A 25,314-nucleotide genomic window follows, 5' to 3' on the forward strand; every position below is an offset into this window, starting at 1 on the left:
CTCGATCATCGTGTAGCGACTCTTCTTCACAGTGTTGTCGGAGGTCTGAGCCTCTGAACAGTCACCCTGACTCTTTTCTTTTTCAGCCATTCTGTTGCATTGTATTTGCTGATGTGCTTGGTATGATTGTCCTGTTTTATGACCCAATTCCAGCTCTACTTTAGCTGTTGGACAGACAGTTTAACATTTGACTCTTTGGCATACACACAAATGCTGGGTAATCAGGTCCTGTGCCTGCTAAGCAAACCCAAATCATCACCTCTCTACTACCGTGTGTTGGTATGAGGTTGTGCTGATACGCCTTCGCTAAATGCGATGTGGTGCATTACAGCCAAACATCTCCACTTTGGTCGTTTGTCCAAGAAAATTGTTCCAGATGTTTTTTGGTTTGTTCAGTTGAAGCGTTGCAAAATAAACAAATAAGGGTTCAATTTGTCATAGATGCCTTCTTCAGTTTAGCAATATTTTTGTTAAATGGAAAAAAATGTTGTTATATTTTAAAACCTGCTATGGATAAAATCAGTTTTTTAATTATGTCTTGATGTGCAAAACCTTTTAACTGAGCCTTGAATTTGTATTTTTGCCACTTAAGTATTAGAAAAGTGAAACCTTATGTCAATAATAAAATTTAATATATTAGGAGTGTATTAAATACCTTAAACTTTAGTTTTAGCTCTGGACTATAGATACAACAATATATGTATCACCTGGTTTCAGGTCCCTTAACACAATATCGAGAGAAGAAAACCCAAGAAGCAACAGCAAAATATTACAAACTATCTTTATTCTACATTTTTATGTAATTTACTTCAATGTACAGTCTAAAGGATAATTTGTGGAAACACACAAAACACTGTTCAGAATAACATAAATTGATATGCATAAAAACAAAAGTTTACTAAAGGTTAGAAAATGAACAGTGGAGTTCTTGCACCTGTTAATACAGATGCATTCTGGGCATCAGAACACAAGATAAAAATCTTCTAAAGCACTGTAACCTATTCACCAGCCTTTAGTTAGTTCCAAGTCGTAGTGACAGGTTTATGAGATATTGTATAAAAATGAACAAAAAATGTTATTTATTTTTTTTTAAAGAAAATCATATGAAAAGGAAATGGCAAGGTCTATTTACAGTTCTGTAAACAGAGACCATTGGAAAAAACTAGCTTAGAAAAGTAAAAATCCCATGATGCTGATGACAAGGAACAAATTATGATACTTAACATGCTAGTCACATTTCCCTTCATTTTAAGATTTTTTTTTTTTTTTTTTTTTTTGCAGGCTTACAGTTTGTTTGTTTTTCTCTATCCTCTCTGTGTAAACTACACCGACAGCAGCCTCACATAGAAGTCAAACTGATGCTACCATAACGGCCACAGCGGAGCGGATACTGTTGTTATTTTCACATGAAATGATGCAAAGACAGTCACCTCTTCCACGCTGGAAATGCAGCTGCATCATGTAGCATATCCAGTTATTCTATGTTCAAGAAACAAACATCAGAACATAAAATATAAATATTTCACTTGTAAAAAAAACAAACAAAAAAACAAAGCCTAAACAGCTGTAATATGTTCATATATGTTCAACATGGTTTTATCCAACGCATTAAGCACATTCACCACTACTCACTCCACATCAAGCCAAACCAAAAATCATTCCAAAAACGAAACGGCATGTTCCTTCCCTTTTTGTGGCCTAAATCAAAAGGCCGATCCGACACACTGAAGACAGAAGAGGTCGAGACTTACTTTAAAAAGGTGAGGCAGTTTAACGTTGTTTTTAGTGGATGGTAGGAAAAGGGGGAGAAAAAAGTTGCTGTTTGAAAAAAATAATATGAGGCAGCACTCTACCTTGTGTATGAACACTGATGCCAGTGACATCTGCATTAAAGATCCTGAAAACTTTTTCCATCACCTTTTCTCGATGATCAGCAGAGTCCAGTATGAACAAAATCTGAACAGTTTTAATAATTTAATGGAAGATTTTTTCTTTCAAAATTCTTTTTAAAAACGAGAAATTGAACTAGCAGGGACGTCATTAACTTTTTAAACCAATCAGTATAGAACGACATGCATTCCAATGGCAGTTGTTGGGTAGTTTGGTCATTAGGTAAGTTTGCGTGTGCATTTTAAATTAATCTGATTGGTGCCATTGGAGAGGGGCTCAAACTTCAAGCAGAAGTGTCACGTTTTGTTTCGTCACATTTTCCTTTTATCATAACCCCTACAAAACCACCTCAACCAAAGTTTTCAAAATTAAATAAAATAAAACTTTTGATATTGATTCAAAAATTGTTTTTCCATTTAGGATTTTTTAAAGAAAAAAAACCTAAGCAGAAAAGTCCACATAACACAAGTTGTTTCAATTATTTAAGCTATGAAGTCTATAACAAGCTTCATAGCAATCACACAGTGACTGCATAAATGCAACCTGTCAATAAAAATTTGTGGTCCAACGTGGACTGAAGGTATTCAAATAACTAGTCAACATGTTGCAATCAATCTGAGCGCATCTCTCTCCAAGTCGCGACTCAGCTGGTTACCAGCTGGTTGTATTCTGGTTATATTCCCATATAACAAGCAAGGTTGCAGAGTGCTTATGTCATTTTGCAGTTCAATCGCTATCCAGCAGCAACTATGCCACCATTTGTGGAAGAATTTCTGAATTTCTATGAGGCTCTGACTGGACTCTGAATACAAGTAGTTAATATGAATTTCTGCGTAAGTAAACAGAAAACAAATTTGCAACAGATTTGTGATTTTGCAAATTCATCACCATAACGTCAAAGACAGACTGAGCCCATTTTGCTGTTGCAAACTGACAACAGGTTGACTCCTTTGGTATTTTATCGCCATCTTAACACAAAACACACTTTGAAGAGAGCAACTGACTGTGACTGGTCGCAGACATAATTCCCATAATTGAAGAAATCATTTCAAAGGCAACAATTTGGAAGTTAATTGCACACGGTCACAATCATTTTGGTCGTGCCACATCATATTATGCAGTTTTTCCTACTCCGACTGTAGCGTAATAGAAGTCGTATAAGACGAAGTGTGTAAGGTGTTTTAGAATAAGTTTTCAGGAGCTTTAAGTTTAACAAGCTTGTATTTTGTTGCGACGATCAGAGCAAATGCAAAATCAAGCATTTAATGTTCGAGCACTTCACTCATTTCTGACCTGTGAACACAATCTACAACACATAGTAGTGTTAAGAAGCCCGCTAGCAAAATACTGTAAACACAGTTCATATTTCATCCTCCTATGAATGGCATGATAATACTGGACCTGTGGATAAAAGTCAGCTAAAACTCATTAGACCTTTTCAACTAAGTTTTTTGTCGAAAACACTACTTTCATTACATGCCGAATCCACTTTCATGTTCGTTCCTTTTTCACACACTTCGCAAAATAACAAACTTGAAGACCTTGTACTGTACACCCCCCTTACCATAAAAAAAAAAGAAGAAAAATCTGATAAATGAAATACTCAAGTTATACTTCCAAAACAATCAAGCTGACAAATACTGCATAACAGCCCGCTCATGGTGTTGAACGATTAGCTCATCTCATTTACCTTACAGGTATTTATAGAAACAGTACTGTGTTTCGGGGTAGTCATAGAGACTAAGGATAAAATATAGATACTCTGTCCTCTTTGTTGCTTGGTAACAAAGCATCAATTCAATAGCCTCACTTGTGTACGCCTAACCAAACTCCAAACAAGTCAAAGAAGATATTCATCTGGGTATCGAGTGGTTTAACACCAGCTTGTGCTTCAGTTTTGTCCAACATCTTCTTTGCTTACCGTCACTCAGGATGCTAAAGTCTGAATGAGTCTACCGTGACAGAAACACACACAGAAATACTCTTACATACAAGTTACAGCTCTATAAAGACAAGCAAATAAAACAAAATGGATAAAAAAAACCCTTGAATGTTGTTCCCATGTTGCATATAAAAATGTTTAATGTCTGCACTGATTTTTCGGCACTTACGCTGAAAAGTGTTTTGCCCGTGACTGCAATGTGCATATTCTGTCAGTTTGCGTTACACTTCAAACTACAGTAGAAAGTCCAAACCTGGTGGATTCAACCGTAAACATGACCAAAACTAAGTGATCCACCAGCAGGACTTAAAACTCAGCTTATAAAAAGATAAAGAAACGTGGTGTGTGACATCTGTTTGAGTGTGTGTGCTCTCTGTCTGTCTGCTGGGAGAATTATACAGAAATCAAATGAATTTACAAATCAAGAAATTTGTGTTTGTTTTCTTTTTTAACTAAGCTCATACAGGTTTTGTTTAGAGGACCGAGCATGCAGTCTTCTGACAGTCATATGATCTCTTTTGCTACTGGTCCTTTACACTTATCCTCAGAAATTTGAAGAATGTGTACGTGTGTAAGTGTGTGTGATCACACATATGCACACTGGAGATGTTTTCCCCTCTCTGCCTCGCTTTGAAAGCAATCACTACTTGACTCTACTAGGAAAGATAAGAAGGCAGGAACGGGAACATGGCTCCCCTCTAAAGGTCCTATTATATTACTCTTCTTCTTCTTCCTCCTCCTCCTCATCATCATCCTCATCGTGACAGTGAGTGATCTCCTGGGGAGTCTGAGGGAACAGGTTGGGTGGCTTGATCTCGCTGAATGAGCGGGTCAGCTGGTTGCGCTTGCACTCTAGCTCTTTGCAGTCGCTGCAGTGGGTGCGGTTGCGGGTAGCCAGCGGGGACTCTGTGTCGATGTCCACGTGGGTGTGTTCAACTGTTGACTCATGGGGCATCTGGAAGAGGAGAAATAAGAAAAATTGCTAAGCGATAGAATATGACTGGTCATATGCTCTTGACTAATTCACCAAGCTGTATACAGCATTTTTTACACAACAAGAACACAGTTAACCTTTGAAATGTCAATGACAGATCAGAACTGTAACTTTTAAGAGACAATATTTTAGTATGTGCATCAGTGAAGTGTGGCAATGTGTCTGCATCTTAAGGGTGCGTGGTTTCATTCAATTCCCCCACTTTACATTCAGATACTCACTAGTATGTGTGACGCTCTGAAGAGGTAGCTGAAGGGGTAATACAGCAGGTTAATGAAGGAGGCTGCATACAGGTCGGCGTAACGCATCACTTGTGAGGCAAAGAGAGTCTGTCTGGAGCCACTGCGGAACAGGCTACCCATCATGCCATAGCACATGTCCATGTCATGTGTCACTTTCTACAAAGCAAGAAGAAAAAGAGAAACCTTCAAAATCACGTCAAAAAAGAGGGACACTGATTCATTAACCCTGGAAAGTACGGTTAATAAATTATTTGGGATGTCGTATTTGTTCAGTGAAACAGCTGAATCTGCATCTTTTTCCGACAGCCTATGAGAGACAAACACCGACTGAAAGGGCTCTTTGATGAGGCGGCTTAATGATTAGTCTCTATGAAACAAACAGCACTAAAACCCCGTAAGCAGCACATCTGTTGTCATAGCAGCAGAGGTCATTAAGGGTGTACCTTGATTCTCCTCTGGATAGTGCTGATATCTGGTCTTTCATTACTGCTGCTATCCAGATGCCTGAGAAGAAAGCAGGAGAAAAACGATGAGGACTGGGTGGGGGTGTGGATACTGATATCAGCCTCCTGAAAGATGATGAGTCAAAGAGGTGGCGTAACAGAGAATTGCGCCAGGCTATAAATAACGTCAGTGAACCTGCTTATCAGGTGCACACTTTGACACTTTAGACTTTACCCTATTGGCACTGTGGGTTTCTGTTAGATATATGCAAACAGACACTGTTACAGCCGAGGGGGGGGGGGGGGGGGAGGGGGGGGGGGTGTTAATGAGGCTAAAGGTCACAGTTCTTACTTGTAGAGTTCTGCCAAGAAAACATCCAGGCCCTGGAGTTCCTCGAATAATGCTGGAAAACAGAGGGAGAGCGTGAATCTCTCTCTCTTCAGCACATACATGTACAGTTGTTGTACAAATGTTTGAAATGTTGAGAATGTATCCTTTGAGAGTGAGATCATTTACAGGTTTTTGTTTTGCACTTCCCTTCTGAGACTGAGAAAACATGCAGCCAAATTGGCCCTCCCACATGTCTGCACACTATGTGTTAATATGAGTCAAGTTCTTTCTAGACTCACAGCTCTTGTCGGTCCACACGTGAAGCTCCTGGGCCAGCTCAGGTATAACCAGGAATGTTCTCCAGCCTTGACGTTTCTTGGATTTGAGGATATCTCCAAAAATATGGTCCCCGATGTATACTATGTCCTTTCCCTTGGCCCCCAGCAAGTCACACACAATGTCTGAAGAGCCTGAATGACATTAGCGTGTTACCAACTATGTATGCATTCTTAAGGTCCACGAATGACAGATGAATAAAGCCTAGCTCAAAGAATGAATGATGAAACAAATAAAGCCTTACCTCCAGAGTAGACTATCCCATGTTGCAGTGGTCCTGTGTAGGTTCCTATCTTTAGTCGTCCTGTTGTCTGAAATGAAGAAAATAAATAAGTCACTAAAAAGTGGGTCTGAATAACCTAAGTGAAGTGAGTGACTGTTTTTGAATCATTCTGCAATTGCTCCATCTTCCTGAAAACAATCATTGAATCACTTCTGCACCGATGGCATATTTTTAGGGCCTTTACCTCTGCATTTTTCTGGCATAAATTCATACTTAAATTTACATAATGTTATGCTTTTTAAATCATTGTGATCATTGCCTTCCCATTAATATATATAAACCAAAATAATTGACATACAGATTTTGACCCTAGAATGGATCCCAGGTTGAGCCAGTGACTAAATCAAAAATGCAAACTACGCTCGAACGACTATCTAACAAAAAATTCACTCATGCACTCTACACTGTTTTCAGTAAGCTGGCCCTCAGTTTGAAACAACTGGTGTGTTTTTGGAAAACAAAACGAACACTCTGCTCTAAGAAATCCTGAACACCCCTGACTGAACAGCAAATAAGGGACAGACTTTAAGCCACAACATAACTCATGCCAGCTAGGGTTCACTTATAATATCTTCTCTGGCCAGAACTCTCTGTTCTGATTGTGCTTACTGTGTCCACTTGTCTGAGCACTGTACCCTCTGCGAAGAACAGCGGTTTCCTGGCATCCACCAGGATCAGATCAAAGTAGGACTGCCAGGGCCGGTGCGGGGTGCCAGGCTGGGGTGGATGGAAACACACAAACATGAGTACAAAGATAAAACCATGATGTACATTTATGTTTGACAATAATAAAAAAAAAAATTCTTCACCAAATAGAAATAGAAAAAATATGTTTTACCTTTGGGCCATGAGGGAAGTCGAACAAATAGGTCATGATTTTCTGTAACACAACACAACGTCTCTAAGTCTGATGTGACACATACTTTGTTCATAAGCTAATACACGTGTTACCGACAAACTGGTAGAAAACTAATAAAAAGATCTCGGCATTAACTTACTGGCATCTAAGTCTTTCACTGTTATTGCATTACTGTTTTCCCTAATCAGTAAGTTTCCACCATAACTACACACACACACACTTACATCAGTGTATTTGTAGTCACTGTTGGTTGCCAAGAAAACCTTGGATACTTCATTCATTCGGCTGAGAAGAAGAGGCAGCTTTCCCTGGTGGGAACAGAGAAGAAGAAAAGAAAGAGAAAGAATGAAGCTCTAAGCATCTTTACAAACCAGCCTCTTCACAGACTACAAGAGTGTGAGACACTGTGTGTGTTTTCTCTGCAGCAGTGCACTCACAGTGAATACAAACTACTTACATCTTTCACTACATACTTCTCCAAGTTCTCCACAGTCTTCTCCTTCAGCGTACCCTGCAATGTGAAACAAAGGGGTTAGCAAAATCATCAATAACTATAGATATCAGTGAATAATGCTGGATTTCCATCTGTTTCTTTTTCATTAAAAAGCTTCAAAAACGCTGATAAAAACTCTTAAAATGACACGTAAACCTAACTCCTTTGTTTGAAATTGCATTAACATTGGTATAATCTTTCTATCCATTATCATTATGCAATAATGCAACATTTCAAAAGTTTAATCATTAGCTTTAAGACCTCACCGAAACGTGCTTAGACATCTTGAACTCACTCCCTTCAGCTCAGAGTGATGTTCAATTTTAGCACACGAAATTAAAACAGCTTTCTAGTGTCAAACTCTAAAGAAAAGATCACTATACACAATAAAGATCAGACATTCTAGGGAAGTAACATTTTAAAGTACAGCTGTATGGTTAATAGCAGTTTAGAAGCAGTAATTGGTGACGACTGCTGCAGAACCTTTGGGACCTTGTGTTGTTTAGTTGTGGCATAATCAGTGGTAGTGTTTCAAGAGTATCTCTAATTCTTCTGTAAACAACTTCTCTTTTTGCAAAGGTTTAAAAATTGGTTTACAGTCTAGGACAAATATGCATGGTTTAACTGCAGTTTGTTTTGGAAACAGGTTTTAGTACTTTTTAACTGAATATAAGACATAGTTGACAGAATTTTAACTGTGAGTTTGTGTTAGTATGTTAGTGCAGACTGAAACATATGTGTACAGAAAATATATGCCTGCATATGAATGATGTGATGAATGGCATTATTATTAAGACAGTCTCAAAATTTCCTGTATATGTCGTCTTCACAAATACATATCAAATAAAAACTGGGAGACATTATCCTGATGTTCTTAAGAAAATATTACAAACTTATCTGGATTCTGTCAAGAGACTCAATTCAGACATCATATGAGGAAAATTTTACAGAAGGATGCCTTCTGTTGTCACATTATGTTATATTTGGCCAGAATACATTAAAATTAAATGGGTGTGTGTGTGTGTGTTTCATTCTTTGTCTTTTCTTTTAGGGAGAAATGAGGCTTAAATTCTTACTAGTCACTTTCTTAAGCGACAAGTAAGAAATTAAATCAAATTACATAAATTCATAGCAAACTTATTAGTACTTTATAACTTGCAATTAAGAGACACAGCACTAACACAAGCCAGGTATTACAGACTCAAAAGGCCAGGTTATCTGTGTAAACGAAGAACTCTTCCATGTCAGGAAGGTAAGGTAGGACTTCCACCAAGACAGAGGAAGGGGTATCACAGAGATGTCAAAAGTATGAGAGGTTGTGATGATATAACATGCCAGTATGTTTATTTCAATTCAATTATTCTTTGCAAATAATAACTTGTCCTCAAGATATTATTTATGCACTCTATTCCATCACATGATCTGGCTTTAGTTCCAACAAATCAGATTAAATCTTAGTGGTTTCATGTGTTTTACCTTGAAATGGACCCAGTCAACAGCATCCCGGACATCCTGGAACATGCTTTTAAAGGACATGAAGAGGTCGCCATCTTTGAAGCCAGTTTCACAGCTGGGGGAGGGGAGCAAAGACACACACGTACACAGCCGTCGGACAGGCCATAGCTTTATAGAAGGTTTTCAAAAACATGACATTTGTTTTTTGTTTGCTTTTAAATGGGATAGCCTTCCCTTGTTGGAGGGGTCCCCAGCCAAACAGGAAAACATTCTCCCCCTAAAAGACCAACAACCAGGTTTCAGAGGACAAAGGACATGCAACCATTCCAGATTACATTCTCAAAAAAAATTACAGGCCATTAAATCTCCTTACTTTAACATTCAGAGGATTATCTTGTTGTTATATCAGGATTTCATTCTCTGCAAATAGTTAGTAATTGTTTTTATTCCTATCTGAATTTGATAAGAATCCATACTTTTTCACAATTGGTAGAACTGATTAATAGATATAGTAATTGTAATCGAAACGAAGGGTTATTCGACTGAACTCCCATTGGATTAACAATAGAATTAGATGAGATTAGCAGCTGAGACACCTGAACCCTCCCATGCGTTAGGGCTTGCTCTTGACCCTTTGTGGCTTGCAACTGTCATGGTCTCATCATGCGGCGCCCAGAAACTTGTTGCAGGCCAGATAAAGCAGAGAAAGGTTTTCTTACCTGTCATATCTATCACAGTTGGTGAAGAAATCCACAAGGCAAGCAAAAAGGTAGGTCTCTGTGGATGAAACAGGAAGATTGGAAGATAATGTCAAGAACCTCAGTGAAATTATTTGCCGCCCCAGCCTTCCAGATTTAGATTCTGTTGTACACATTCATCCCATTCTTCTGTATGGGAAAGTTTTTCCCACCACCACCACAATACGCCAATTTTTATCATCAGACTTAAACACTGGTCTTACTGTTAAGCCCACCAGAGACTTGACTTTATTTAGCAGCTAAGGAAATAGAGAGTCAGTCTGTAAGGTATGATCCATTTTATATGGCTTCACACTAAGCCACAAGAATCACCAGCAAGGCCAGAAGCATCATCCCTGACCAATCCTCCCTCATGACCTTTCCATTCTTTTCCCACTGGGCAAAACCATTACTAGCTGAACATATTTAGGGATAATACTTAACTCCAAGCTATTAGGCTCTTGAAGATGCATTGAAGCTCTTATTAATTCACTTTACCTACATCAGGTTGTGCTCATAGAATCGAAATGCATTGGGCACTAAAATGTGTATGTATGTATCGTGCATTTGCAATATTAACTGTACTACTTGCACTATGGAGTGTTCCCTTCTGCAATCTGGACTATATCCTGCTGCACTAAAAATCACTTTAAAGGTAGATACACTGAGTTACTATGGGCTGATCTGTTACATGCACTTGTATTTTGTATCACGTTGTGCGGTGCTGTGTGTTGTGGGATGTGTCTTGTTTTATATGTGAGCACACCATGACAATTCCTATCAGTTATTTTGTTGAAATGGCTACAATAAGCTTGAACTTGAACCCACCTGGCAGATTGAAGAGGGTGTTGAGGATATAGAAACGCTCTGTATCATCTCTCTGGATAAACTTGTTGGGGTACCGTTCACGGATCTCTGGGCTGGAAAAAGCAAAAAAGCACAAAAGAGAATAAAATGTTTTATCAAATGTTTATATTTATCATGCTTGCTTGTATGCAGAGATCTGTGCATTTTGAGGGGGAATGTTGAAAATACCTACCCTCGCAGGAAGTTGAATCCATGGACACAGACCAGGATATTACCGTAAGCATCAACCTTCAACAAGTTTCCATACATGGTATCAAACACAAGGCCTCTGAAAAAAGAAGCAGAGGGATGCATGATTTTGCAATACACGAGTAAGACAGCCTTTCTAACTTTCTAACAATCATATCACTTGGCACTTAAACTCCTGTCACTTGTTATCTTTTACTACAAAATAAATACAGTGACACTGAACTTTGCACAGGTGATGGGGTTTTTCATACTATTACTTGGCTAAGATAGATATCTCAGCTAAAAGGTTAACTGGATTACAAAGTTTAGAGATTAGGCAACAGAAACAGCAGTTGGTCAATAATCAGATGGCCACGATCAATCTCATGATGTCTGTGCAGAGAGATGGGATTGGTCTCACCTGGTGGGAAATGATGGGTCATAGACAAAGCTCAGGAGCTCCTGAGGATAACCGATGGACACTAGCCGTTCCACTGTCAGCTCAAAGCCTAATGATTCATATTCAGGTGACTTATACACTACAAAGGAAACACATACACATTAGTTTAGTAAATAATGCCAGCTGCTCATAACAGTGTCCTGTAGACACTTTAAAAACTGTGAAATGTTACATGAAAGAAGTTAATATTATAAAAATGCACACATATAGAATCAAACAAATGATTGGTTATCAATATAACAGATTTTAAATCAGATGTTTAAAAACTTTTCCCCTGTTTATTTGAATTTGTATTTATTACCTTTTGTAGGATAACTACTTTAATATTGTCAGTGATGCTGTACTGAAATGATATCTATCTGAAAACTTGACTCAAATTTATACAAACAATGTTGTATTTAAAAACCCCAGAAGCATAGTCTGTGGGGTGATTCGATGGCAAACAATGGTTAATGATGTGATATGCATTTTGTTGCACTTACTCAAGTTACACAACAAATAAGTTTGAGTTTTCAAAGGCCACCTTATCCATTTGAGATCATCTTGTTTGTATTTTGTCAACAACATGTTTTCACTCTACTGGAACATCCCCTCACACCCAATGCCCTTCTCAGTCCTGGCTACCAACACGGACCAGGATGTTCTGCATGTAAATCCACAAAGAAAGAGGATCAGGCGGGCAAAGGAAAAATCACTTGATGTTAAGCAGTGGCTTTAATGAGCCCAACTGACGAGCCCCTAACCCGTCACTGCCAGTGGTAGATATTTACCCCAGGCTAAACGAAAAGCGAGACAGGAGTGGGCTCTGGAAATTAAAACATACAGTGATGCAAGGCTAAAAAAAGACTGGCAGAGGATTAAAATGCTTTCTGACAGGGGGAAAGAATATGTCAGATGTTATAAATATGAAACAGAGAATGCACTGGTGTTAATGCTCGCTTTCTATACCCCCAGTGGGGTGGTGAAATATTGGCTCGTGATACTTAGAGAAGAGTTAGTTGGAGGGAACAGCACTGTAGGTCAAGCAGGAAAACATCTGTGTCCTACTCTGGAAAATGTGTGTGCATACACAAGTCCTGGGTTATACAGAGAGATGATAAGTACACAGAGAAGTACAGGAAAAGCCTGGGTTCAGTAAAGCTCTGTTCTTTTGTTGACACCTTTACTCTGTAAGCATGAATTCAATCCAATTTTATTTAAACAGCGCCAAATCACAACAATAGTCGCCTCAAGGCGCTTTATATTGTAAAGTAAAGACCCTACAACAATGCAAAGAAAACAAAGAAAACCCCAACAATCATATGATGTAACTGCATGAGGCAGTTTCTGCATTATAATCCATAACCTCTTGTAGTTCACCCCCTGCTGTGTTCTCCCAGTAAACAGGGTTTGGGCCCTCTGCCCAGAGCAGCAGCATACACCAATATAACTGCATTCCCCCCTCCTCTTTGCTTACTTGTAATATTCCTCATGAAGCTTTGAGTTGCTACAAAGAAGCCTATTTTAAAACCTGTTTCCCCTATGTCACCCTCTTCACTTGAGGTCACTGGGAGTCTCTCTTTACATGTTGTCTTTTGGAAATTAGTACATCCTACACATAAAACAGAACAAATCAAATCTCGATTTGATCTCGAGAAGTCTCGAATCTCGAACTCAAACAAGTTTGTCAGGCTGGAAAACAGAATCAGGAAAATGGTTTGATAAATAATAATTATTCTAGATAATTTTAAAACCTATGGGACAGCTAAAACTCCCTACTTCACAAAGTTAATATTAGGTCAAAAGCCACTAAAGTTCCCCCAGTAATTGGCTTAAAATGTCATTTTGTCCATAATGTTACTTGTAGGAGCTGTTTAATAAAAGTGCACCAGCCAGAGTTAAGTTTGGAATGAACCATGGTTAGGTATTTTATGTTAAAAGCCCTTTACATCAAATCTTCGAACTGTGAACTGTTGATAGACTATGGTAGAACTGTTTCATGAAAGCCACACCCAAGACTGCATAATGCAACATAAAGCTGCATGTTTTAGTAAATGACACATCTGAGATGCTCATGTTTACTGCATTTTTTGGAAACAGGACGTTGGGTTATTGTTGTTTGCTGTGTCCTTGACTCTCTCCCCCTGTGGTGGGAACTTCAGAGATCTGTTTCCCTTTTTATCCCCAATGAGACTGATGCCAGATAATTATACTCCCACTGCTGAGCAGCAACGTACGTCTCCAGAGTTTATAGGCCAGGCCACCACAGGCCTACATGTAACGTAGACCTCTTGCATACAAGATAAACAACCAGCAGAAAGCCCTTCTGCTGATAGACCCTTATCTCCAAATCAGATATAGTGTGTCGTACAAGGAGACTCTATCTGACCCATTTCACACAGCAATAATTTAACTTATGTCTTAATATTTGCACAGAATAAAGTGGAAATGTAGGCCTCTGTGACAAATTTACAACACTATGAAGCATATTGTGGGAAAATTAGAAAGCTTAAATATTGCCTCAGGGGCCCACATTCCAGCCAAAAGTCTGTGAGAAAACTAGGACAAACCTGCTTGTATCTCTCACTGCAATCTGGGCCTAAAACTGTGTTTGAGCAACTTTCTGCAGGGTGTTACGTGTTCCCTTTAGGAGCAGAAGAACAGATGAAGCAATGTTGTCTCAACCAATGCTAATTCAGTTTACAAAGTCTTACAAAATGTATGATATTTGCAATTTGTTTGCACTGAAGCTTTAGAATAGAACAAACTTTTCACCTCTTCTTATCTTCGTGTTGAGCAAAATGGCACAAAATGTCTCATTCTGGAAGTCACTGTACGTCATTACACTGACGACAATGCATCATGAGATTGTCTATAACAATTTAAAATACTTATGCTGAAATTAAAAACAAGCCCTAAAATCACATTTTCTTTGACTGTCTTTATTCCAAGAGCTATAGACAGTCATATGAACACAAAATACTTTAATTTTTGGTTAATTAGTTTGTTTACATTGCATTTCTTTTATAGTGCGTGCTCTTCTCAAACGTTTGAAAGGGATAACAGGAGCACAGCTGGTAACAGGCGATGGTGAGGTCTCCAAGAACCAATCGTAATTTCTCAATATCTGAATTAAAATGGAATTCCCCTGTTGCTGGCATAGTGAAATTTGATTACACAGCAAGCTTTATGAATGGATTAGATTGTTGCTTCTTTTTTGAATACATTTAAATGTATCAAAAATGCTTTGACATCTGAAACCAAGGTCACGAGAACTTTAAAGGCACCTTAAGAGTTTTTTTCCTTTGCATTCCTAGCAATATTTCCTTTCCAAACTTTACCTTTTTTATTTGATACATAAGATGTGATTTTTCTGAGCTTTTTAAGGCTATTTTAGTATGTCACTGTAAGCACACGGATTAATCCAGAAAAACAAAGACAATTATCTTCATGAATCAGGACATGGAGTGCATTTCCTGCTTCAATCACAATCGCATACCAAAGTAAAGAAAAAGTTAACTTTTTAAAACGTTTTATGATATGACCGTTATCTTCAGCTTAAATTCACTATGCAGAACTGCAATATATGCTGAATACACACAATAGTAGTCTTTGCACAGTGTGATATATGCTAAATTGATTACAGTTGACAGGGACTGTGTTTAAAATTCACCCAAAGCCGCACACAATCTCCGAAGATAAGCAAAATCATTACATTAGGTTTTGCATACGTTCAATTAACTTAAGGGTTTTCCCCAAAACCCACTATTTTTTCAAAATGCTTAATGACTGCGAAAAGAATTACTGAAAAACTGCTCTTGGTTTCCCTGAGTTTTAGACTTGCTCTGTTTGGAAACACTCGGCACACAACAGACATGCCACAATGAAGGCAGTGAACTCAATAAAAATCACAACTCTTTAATCATGTTGACAACTGCTCCCATCCACTCCTAATATGTTACACTCAGCCACCGCGCTTGTTATGCAAATTGTACATATTTGAGAACTGCTAGCTTAAAATAGCAAAATATCTTCAAATCTTACAGATTCTTGCCAACTTATCTACAAACTGAGACAGGAGCCCCTCATCTCTATAGGAGCAGCACTGTAGGCAACATCTTCACATCATCAGATGTGGACAGTGGAGATTGAAATAGCAACTGATGTTTAGTTTTGTCATACTTTCTAAACTATAATCTGTGTTTTCATTTGTTCATGTGTACCAAAATTTCCTGACAAGATATTATTGAGTTTTTACATAGTGATTTAAAAAAATAAATTATGTTTCTGCTTTAAATCTCTATTTTTATAATCCCAATCTTTCTTCCTTACCTTTTTCCATAAACATTGCAAAAAGCAAGTAATATTTGAAATGTACATATTTAAGGCGTGCTGCACATCTGAACCGCCTTCTATCACATAGCGTTGCATGTGATTAAGCAACAGTCAATCTGAGGAAGCAGTTCTGCGATCAAAATGTGAACACTCTCCAAAGATACACGATAGCCACCCTTCAAGCAAACATTAACACTTGGTTATGAGCTCCCATAAAGAGAGTCACGTCAACAGCTGAGCATCTGTAAAATCTCTTATACCCCAAATGGTGATAGGGGTCCAGAGTCAAAGAAGAACTACAAGTGACTCTTGTTCTCAGGGGAGCCGTCATTGCTGAACTCAACAAACAAACGTGACCTGTTTTTCAAAGTCAGGGAAGATTTATTTTTAGATGTGTAGAGACCGAAAACTGGAGCTGAGTCACAGAACAAAGTGGCATGAAAAATCAGGATATTTTTAGCCAGGTTGCTAGCCACTAGGAAAAAGAACATACGCAATTAAGTCTGTGTTACAGAGAGCTACTGCTGGCTTAACATTTCGTTATCCTAGTGTTATGGCATACTCAGTGTATCACTATCATTGACCTAAATAATACTTTGTGGACAACAAGCTGTGGTTCAGGGGCAATGGTAGGGTACCCAAATATAGAGCTGAAAAGAAAGGGATACTATAGACTTCAACATCTACACCAAACATGAGGTCACAGCACATTTAACAGCTAGGGATTTTTTTTTCAGCTTCTAAAGGCACATAAATAAATGCGCTCTCAAAATCTAAATTTAACGTGACGACCACAAAGTTGGTTTCCCTTTCAATCAATGCCACTCCAAGACCCTTTTATAGATTCATTACATAACGTTTATCAAGATAGGAATGGTCATTTTGACAAGACTGTATTGTTGATGACAACACATACGAGCCATGTAAACTGAGAATGTGCTATACAGCACTCCAGCCAACTTGGCCTGCATACCAAAACCCTAAAAAGTGCTGATTAGTTAGATCAATAAGTGATCAATTGTTTATTAAATCTAAAACACTTTTGGACCGTATATAATAAACGTCTCTTAAAAACTGGCAAATTTAGAATTACAAAGAAGTAAAAAATAAAAAAGATCAAAATCATAAAAATAATTATAATCTGACTGTGACTTTGTCATTGGGTCTTTTCTTTTCAGCCGTTATGTTGTAGAGTTAATGGTATGCTTGGGATCATTGTCCTCTTGCATGACCCAGTTTCGACCATGCTTTAGCTGTCTAACAGATAGCATCATCTTTCACTCCAGTATACAGAGTAGTTCATGGTCAGCTCAGTGGCTGCATGGTAACCAGGTCCTACATTTGAAAAACAAACAAACAAACAAAAAAACCCAAATTATCACCTCTTCACTACTGTTCTTGACAGTTGGTATAAAGTGTTTGTGCTGTTATGCTGTACTTGGTATTAAACTGCATTATAGTCAAAGAGCTCCACTTTGGTGTCATCTGTTCAAATGTCATTGTTCTTGTGTCTTGTGTTGATTTTTTGTTTGTTTGGGTTTTTTGGTTTGTTTTTTAAATTTGGTTTTAAATTTTTCTTTGCATTGTCAGAACTTGGGGTAAATTTGTGGGGTCCTCCCCTGGGAAAACTGTGAAACTGTGATAACACATCTCAATCCAGAAAACTGCCAAACGTCTGCTTTTACAGAGGTGGTCCCACTTGCTGATGATCAATTAATCAACTGTATCCGATTAGCACCTGGATGCTATTTACAGTCTTAAGTCCAGGAACCATTTAGGGTATAATTTGTTATAATAGGACTGCATAGTACTGTGAAATCTCTTTTTCAAATGATAAATAGGCATTTTTCCCCTCCAATCACTGACTTCATTAGTTAGCTGATTATCCAAACTCTGATCTGATTATCACTGATTGTAATTGATTGTGTGATTGTGTATTTAGCTTACCTGCTAAAGTGTAATCCATATCAAAGCCAAAGCACTTAATCTTCTCCATTGCCAAGCTTCTGTTGACAAAGATTCTGGGGGGAAAAAGTTTTTGTAAATTTTATGTAATCATCCACAACAAATTATGACTCATAGCAGTTGCCCCAAGTGAGAAAAAGAAGAATGTTATCCCACATATACATATCCAACAACTGTCATTTTTTCTTCCAAGTACAACTTTGAAATTTTATCAAAAGGTACATCTATAGATTTACATTTTATCAAGTCAGGTCATTTAGACTCAGTGCCTTTCACTGTGCATGCGTAGACTGAGGTGTCAAAATAACTGTGAAAATCAAATATAGAAAAATACATAAAGCAAATGTAAAAAACACAATAAAATAAAAATGTGACTCCTATTAATAACGGTGTAACTTTTAAAAAATAAGAGTGTAACTCTTATTTTTGCATTCTTTTGTACAGTTATGATTGCAAACCTAGGTGTCACCTCTATGAGCTTGCAGTTTGAGTTTGTTTGCCAAAAAAGAAAAAAAAGACTACACCAAATAAACAATGATATAGGCAATTTATAGATTTGACTGATAGTTACAGCCCTATTTTTTCAGATTTTCTGTACAGTATCATTACTTCAAATTATCAAATTATCGACATGAATCATAAAATCAAAATATGATAAGTTCTAACATGGACAAATCTTGTTTACTGTTGGGTATCCTTAAGTGTCTAATCTAAAGGTCAGAAAAAAAGATGAAGTTACTACTACTACTACTTCTCCAAATTTGGCAATTACCACACAGTGTAAAAGAATAAATTCTGTTATTGTGTTAGGTACAGAGCCTTAAGAAGCCAAAAGGCAGCTTATGACAAGTACTTAAGAAGAGCTTACCAAGTCATTTCAGCCTTATTAAACACCAATATATAACACATAATTAACTACATTTTAGGTGCTGTAATGAAAATGAGAACTAAATATCCATTTCAGATCACTTCATCTTTGTATGTACTGGAAATACCATGCCAGGATGATGGTTCTTTGATACTTTCATTATTACAAGTAGTTTGTTTCTCTAGAGCGTATTTCATGAGATCTACTTGCTTGCATGTTCCTTAACGATAAGAGTAAATTAATACACATAATTAGTTCTGATAATATCTTAAAATACTTTAATATAAAGTGGCCACAATGGAAGCCAGCGCTTCATAGACACAGAAAATACAGCCACACACTGTCTGCGTAACTCCGACTGCTAGCACAGACCTACATAACTTATCTTCTACAGCTGTGACATAGTTGAAATTCTATACAAGTCAATATTTAATCATACAAGAACCGAAATATGTATCAGACCAACAGAAAAATCAAGAATGACACTAAATTAAAAACAAGGGTGAACTGATACACAAGTCTAAAACTGCAAGACATCTAATCTTCTCATTTTTCTGTGACAATGGTCTATTTATCTTCACCAACGTCTAAATCAGTTGTGAAATACCTGGCAGCGGCTCCATAGTGAACAAGTTCCCATTTAGAGCAAAGTCCACGACACGACTGGCAATGCATTCTGTGTGAAATTAAACCTCGGTTTGACTCTCCGGTGGTCTGACACTGCTCCAGCAACGCAGGGCAACACTGGACCCACAAACAAAGCCCCCCTCCCTCTCTCTCTTTGCTGTCTTGCCATTCAGAAATTTTCTGACTTGTTGCAAAAATGATTGTGGCCATTCTGCGTCATTCTCTGTTGTTGTGTGCTGTCAGTCAGGGTTGTTGTGAACCATGATGTTTATGGGCCCTCAAAGACATCTAGAACAATCACAAGTCGGGTAGAATCAAGCACGCCAGTGCCACAAGCTACAGCTGCTTCCATTACTCACATCTGGTTGAATATACACATTTGTCGTTGGCCTACAACTACTGGTTATTTTTTAAATTCATTTTTGTGGCCGTGAAAACTGCCAGTTGTGATTTTCAACAGAAAATTACCTCTTCAAATATCCTTAGACTTCTTTATTCAAATAAAAATTTAATTAAATATGTTTATGCTGTAACTGTTAACAAAGTTAATACTACTTTTTACTTTCTTTCTTTTTTTAATGTAAATCCTTTCTTACAAATAAATCAATTTTGTAGATGAAATTAAGTGCTACTGAATCTCAAACTGATCACCTGTAAAAAAACAAAAAAAACCTGATTTACAACTTCAGGTTAACGACCTTTTAAACTTGAAAAACGTGTACTCAAATATCAAAATGTTATATCAAATTTGATCATCTATATTTATTTTATATATTTAGTTGCTTATAAAAAATGAGCCTATTCTGGCCTTATTTTGACATTTAACATTTAACACTGGCTCATCAAAATAGGATGTGCTCCTCATCAGCCAAAACAAATACAGTCAACATTTCGCAGGGATGAACAAAGGATTTAATGTTTAAATCTTTTCTATTTCTGTTTTGCTGCTGCCATTATTATGTAACCTCTTGCCAGATGCCTGTGGGAGGGGTAGTAAGAACGGCCATAAATGATAAAGCGTGCCCCTCCTAAGATCAATTACTGTAGTCAGCCTTGACTTTGGCCCTGCTGACATCAGTATTGCTTCAAATAGTACCTACAAGTGAATCCCTTAATAACTTTTACTCCATCTGAGCGCAGCTGAAGAACAATCAGCCAGATTTTTTCCACTGCGCTCTAATCTCATGCAGACAGCAACTCGAACGTTTATCTGCACTGGACAGAGCCATCAGCCCCCTGCAATGTGATATACACAGGGTGCACTGTTTCGGCTGAGCTCTTACTTTGTTGGAAAGGTCTTTGTGAGTCTGTAAGATAAACAAAAGGTCACGCTTAAATCAGAAATGATTTCACTGAACAAGAACTTCTGTCACAGTGTTTCAATGAGCACCTTTGAACTTTCACTTAGCACTGCATGTGTAACCCTTTGCTGGTTCATGAACTGGTTGATTTATTCCCCAGCAGCACATGCAGAACAAACAAATGAGTGATGGTTTCATAAACCTTGTGAGCACTGCATATTTTATAATAGCATGGAAGAAAAGCAGTACCCATTGTAAACATGCCTTAGAGTTAAACATTGAAAAGAAACACTCATTTTATTGCTCTGACAGGGAATAAACTCCTGATTATGTCAGTATAACTGAACGGACTTTACTACAAGCAGGTAAAGGAACAAGTATGTTTATAAGTGAAAAGATATATTAATGGTCAATAAAGCTACTTACTGTAAAGTCAAAGCCATAAACTCCCTGCAAAACCAACTACATGCTTAATATGCTGAGCATAAACAGGATCTGGATTTGTCCATTTAGCCCGTGGGTCTTGTCATTCTGCTGATGTTTCATGAGTGAAATATTTTGCATAACAGCTACAAAGACCACACCCTAGTCACAATCAATTCTATGAAACATCTAAGGCAGCACAGCCTGCTTCACAGTCGAAGTGACAAAGAGACATAGCCTAGTACATGCTGAGCACCAGTGGCAGACTACAAGTAAAATAAGACGGGAATTAAACTGGAAAACACAGCACGCTAACAGGATAATCACAGATTAGTCAATCACTCTGTTCTAATGACAATAAGTGATACACAATGTAAAATCTAAGAAACACACTTTAGTATATTTTTAAAATGTATGACATGCTTTGCCATGGTGAAATAAATAGTAACAAGCTACTGTCATAAACTGTTGGGTAAGCCAAAGACCACCCAACACAACTCAACTGGTTAAGTCATGATTTGAGTTATCGTTGTTATAGTTACTTAAAAGAGCTATATGTTACTGTTGGTGTAAAAAATAAATTAATCAATCAATCAATTCTTAACGGAAATACAAAAAACCCCAAATACATAAAAAAAAAACCTTAACGAAACAATGTTTCTTACTAAAGAGAAAAACATCATTACAAAATAAAGACACAGAGGCAATACCTTTAGTTTTAGTTCCAAATTCCTAAACACATTAAGTATGAGGCAGCAGTGTGAACTGAGTCTGGCACACGTACATAGCTGTGAGTCAAATCCTGTATTGTAATAACTGATCTGAACTTTATAAATTTGTCCTTTAAAAGCAGACCTACATTATAATAACCAAAGACTAGAGCTAACACTGAAACTGAGAAAAATAAAACTAAACTAAACATTTCCAAGCAATAAAAGCTAAGCTGAAACAAACAAACACACTCGTGAAACAAAGGAAATTTAACTCAATTTCTTTGACTACTCGCTGATGACAAATTGGTAATAAAAAGGAAACAAAAAACACAAATATAAGCTGTCCGAAATTAATAATGGTAGTTTCTTTAGTGTCCTGATGTCTGTATCACAGAGGGGCCCTGGATTCCTTTGTGGTTCTGTATATAACTATGCAATTCATTCTGTAAACCCCTCTGTGGTGGGTGGCCATACAATCCATCGTTTTAACAAACAGAAACTGCATATTATTAGTTTTCATATTACAGAATGGACGTCCACAATATTTTATTATTACCTGAAGATTTAACCTCTTAATGAAAGCTGAATTATGAGCACTAATAATCCTTATATTACAAGCAGTATGTTCTTTATGTTGTGCTGTCAGCCCCAAATTACAAATGCTCAGATCTTCCTGAAAACTATCATTCATTTACTTTCATTTCTATTCATAAATCAAAATTATCAGTCCAGGGGTTTTATTTGTCTTTTCCACAGTAGTCTCTGTCTGGCTGCTTAATCTATGCTGTGAAATGTTAGTGTGTCCCTTGTGGATGTTTCATACCTGTGGTAGGGCTCCCTCCTGTACTTCTTCATTGTAAGGCCGTCCATGTTGGCAGGCAAGTCTGCATAGTTCTGCAGTCTGTCACTCCATGAAGTGGTCATCTTTCTAACTGTTCAGTCTCTGGAGAGACAAGAAGAAAGAGACACAGAAGGCCTAAATTTAAGTTACTGAATATCCATGTTGATCAGACAACAAAAGGGGGAAAAGAAAACATTAGAAGCAGCAAAGTCTGTGGTGAATAGAAATATAATTCAATCACACTTTGTCCTTTAGACTTTAGAAGTGGGATTATGTGGATGAGCTAATCAAGTCCCAACCTGTAGAAATTGAGTGGTTTAAAACTTGAAAGGAGCCAAACTAATATCCTGATAATTTGGTTATCATCGCCTAATTATGTTGTTTCCTGTGTAATTATCAAGCTAGGATTAGATTACACAGTGGAGGGTGAGGACCTACTGTATGTAAAAGTTCAAGCCAGATTAAAATGAGAGATAAAACAAAGACATGTGATACAATTTAACATGGGGATCGTGGTAGTCAGAATATGAATGGGTCCTTATTTGGTTATAACATCAGATCACAAGCAAAAAAGTTGAGACCTAAAAAAAGAGACATATGGGAAGTCTTGTGGATTTATGCTCCAGTGGAATGCAAGCCTAGTTTCTGGATTTGTCTTTTAGCTTAAAAGGCCAGTGTTGTGTGTTTTTTTCCCCTCTTATGCTGACATGCTGTCATTCCTGTACTGTTGCTGGAGGCTGCAGGAAGGAAGGGTAGAGATCAGCTTTCTTCTTCTTAGTGCCAGCACAAAAGCAAATGAGAATCACATGCTGAGGCAAGGAACTGTCAACAGGGCCACGGACATAAAAAACAAACAAACAAAAACCACTGCAATCAGTGTGCAGCTTCACAGAACACAAAACAAAAGCTTCAGCTGATTTCATCTGAAATCGTATTTAAAAACAAGTATGGACACAACTGGTAGACAAATCACTTTTCTGTTATTTTACAGCTTGTTTGCTTTCTTAGCTCTATCTTAATTGCCCATGTTGTGAAATAGGTCCTATGGGGTCAGAAGGAAGCTCTGGCTTGCAAAAATCCACAGCTAAGCATTACGAAAACCTGCTCAACTCAACAGTACTGTACACAGCAGCTGAAAAGCAAACATAACTTAGAGCAGGCTTTGTTTCCTCTGCTCAGTCTTGGAGAGAGAGAGTGGATCGACGAGTACTGCAACTGTAGAGCGGGTGAAGCTAACTGTCACTTGTTTTTGGCGAAGAAATCACGCCAGCTCTATCCTTAACTCCGCAGTCAGAGAAAACAACAGTGAATACTCACAGATTATCTGAACCTAATGCAAAAGTATTTCGACAAGCTAGAACATCTCGTTCGCGGGGTTACCGAACAACATCCCGTTATTTACCACCGGACTACGGGGCTAGCTAACACTCCGCTCAAACCGCCTCCGTCCAGCTCTTCTTTATCTGACATTGATGCGAAGGGCAGCCAGAGGTGGTCCAGGCACAGCTAACGCGTTAGCTGGCTTTGACACAAAAACACGAAGACTTGAAACTGTAGGAGCAGATTTCACTTTGTTCAGCTGCGGTTGGCGTTACTGTACTCACCTCTGAGTTCCTGAATAAAACAAATGCGCCGTCGGTTACTCTGAGCATGCGCCTTGAGCTGCGTGCAAGTCGCAGGAAAAAGTGTATATTCTGACAGAAAGCTGTGGGCGAAGCGGTGACGAGTACTCTGCAAAGCCAGGTATGTAATAGCTGTCCGTGCCCTGCCTGCTCCCTGCTGTCTCTCTCCCTGCTGCCAGCTGCTGTTATGAGACATTCAGAGGGCGGCGTTAAGTTCTGTCTATCACAGAGGGGCGGGACCATCCAGCGCCGTGGCACAAACACGTGACCCCACTTGAATTAGGCTTCACTTTATAACAAATTAATTAATTAATTTAGAAAAAATAATATAAAATAACGATTCAATAATAATAATAATAATAATAATAATAATATTTTATTTTAGCAATATGCTAAGCAAGTCTAACATGCATATGCAACTTCTATACTGGGTGTGTCAAACAGGTGGAAATTGCATAAAAAAGAGGTAATAACTACCTTTATTGCAACCCCTAACCTTGAAAATGTATTGGTTGTAACCTCGGTGATGTTAAAGTCCTGATTTCCATCAGCTCATTGGGAATTCATTCTAGGATTAGAGTTGATTTTTGTTTCTGAAACATGCTAAATGGGCAAATTTTCAGAAACTATAAGATGTGTGTGTAGGTTCTCAATCATTCAGGTCGTGGTACTCACTCTCTTTCCAAGAAAACATCACCTAATGTAGGGCCATTAGGTGATGTTTTCCTCATAGGGGCATTGTGAGTTCGTCATTTAGCCCCTCAGCCAGGACCAATTTACCTGAGACCCTACACAGGCAAATACCCTGACAACATAACTTACTAGGGCACACAAATCCTTCCATCATGATAAGATGGCGATATAGTGGAAAGACCCAGCTTAGGTGATTCATGCACATGACTAGCATGTGTCCTAAGCATGTACTAAGTGAGGTGTTCCAGGCATGTCCTAACAGAAGGGTGTTCCCAGGTAAACCCAGGATATGTTGGTGAGAATATATTTGTCAGGTAGGTTTAGAACACCTTTGTGTCCCCCAGATGAGCTGTATGTGGTGGTGGTGGCCATGCAGAAGGAGGTCTGGGCTTCTCTGCTTAGACTACTGTCTTGTCAATCTAGGCATGGTTAAGCAGCAGAAAATGG

General features: G+C 38.0%; 1 protein-coding gene across 1 annotated transcript; it reads right to left on the reverse strand.

The window, feature by feature from the left end:
• Positions 1-765: 765 nt before the first annotated feature.
• nt5c2b (5'-nucleotidase, cytosolic IIb) lies at positions 766-24,360 on the reverse strand. The gene is made up of 18 exons (XM_087842028.1): positions 24,157-24,360; positions 22,535-22,654; positions 17,762-17,835; positions 11,462-11,579; positions 11,045-11,140; positions 10,834-10,925; positions 9,988-10,045; positions 9,290-9,383; positions 7,778-7,831; positions 7,545-7,628; positions 7,300-7,341; positions 7,071-7,178; positions 6,423-6,489; positions 6,142-6,312; positions 5,864-5,915; positions 5,512-5,572; positions 5,048-5,224; positions 766-4,787 (listed from the first exon to the last, which is right to left on the reverse strand). The coding sequence occupies exons 2-18, from the start codon at positions 22,633-22,635 to the stop codon at positions 4,548-4,550; spliced, it is 1,689 nt and encodes a 562-aa protein (XP_087698154.1). The 5' UTR covers positions 22,636-22,654; positions 24,157-24,360; the 3' UTR covers positions 766-4,547.
• Between the last annotated feature and the right edge of the window lie 954 nt (positions 24,361-25,314).

The sequence above is a fragment of the Neolamprologus brichardi genome, chromosome 6, assembly GCF_056152115.1.
Source record: "Neolamprologus brichardi isolate AB-2024 chromosome 6, ASM5615211v1, whole genome shotgun sequence".
NCBI lineage: Eukaryota > Metazoa > Chordata > Actinopteri > Cichliformes > Cichlidae > Neolamprologus > Neolamprologus brichardi.

Coding starts and splice junctions, on each gene's coding strand:
- nt5c2b (XM_087842028.1), bottom strand. CDS start 22,635: ATGACCACTTCATGGAGTGACAGACTGCAGAACTATGCAGACTTGCCT. Junction 11,141..11,461: donor GACCCATCATTTCCCACCAG/GTGAGACCAATC, acceptor TTCTTTTTTCAG/AGGCCTTGTGTTTGATACCA. Junction 6,490..7,070: donor TGCTCAGACAAGTGGACACA/GTAAGCACAATC, acceptor TCTTCATTTCAG/ACAACAGGACGACTAAAGAT.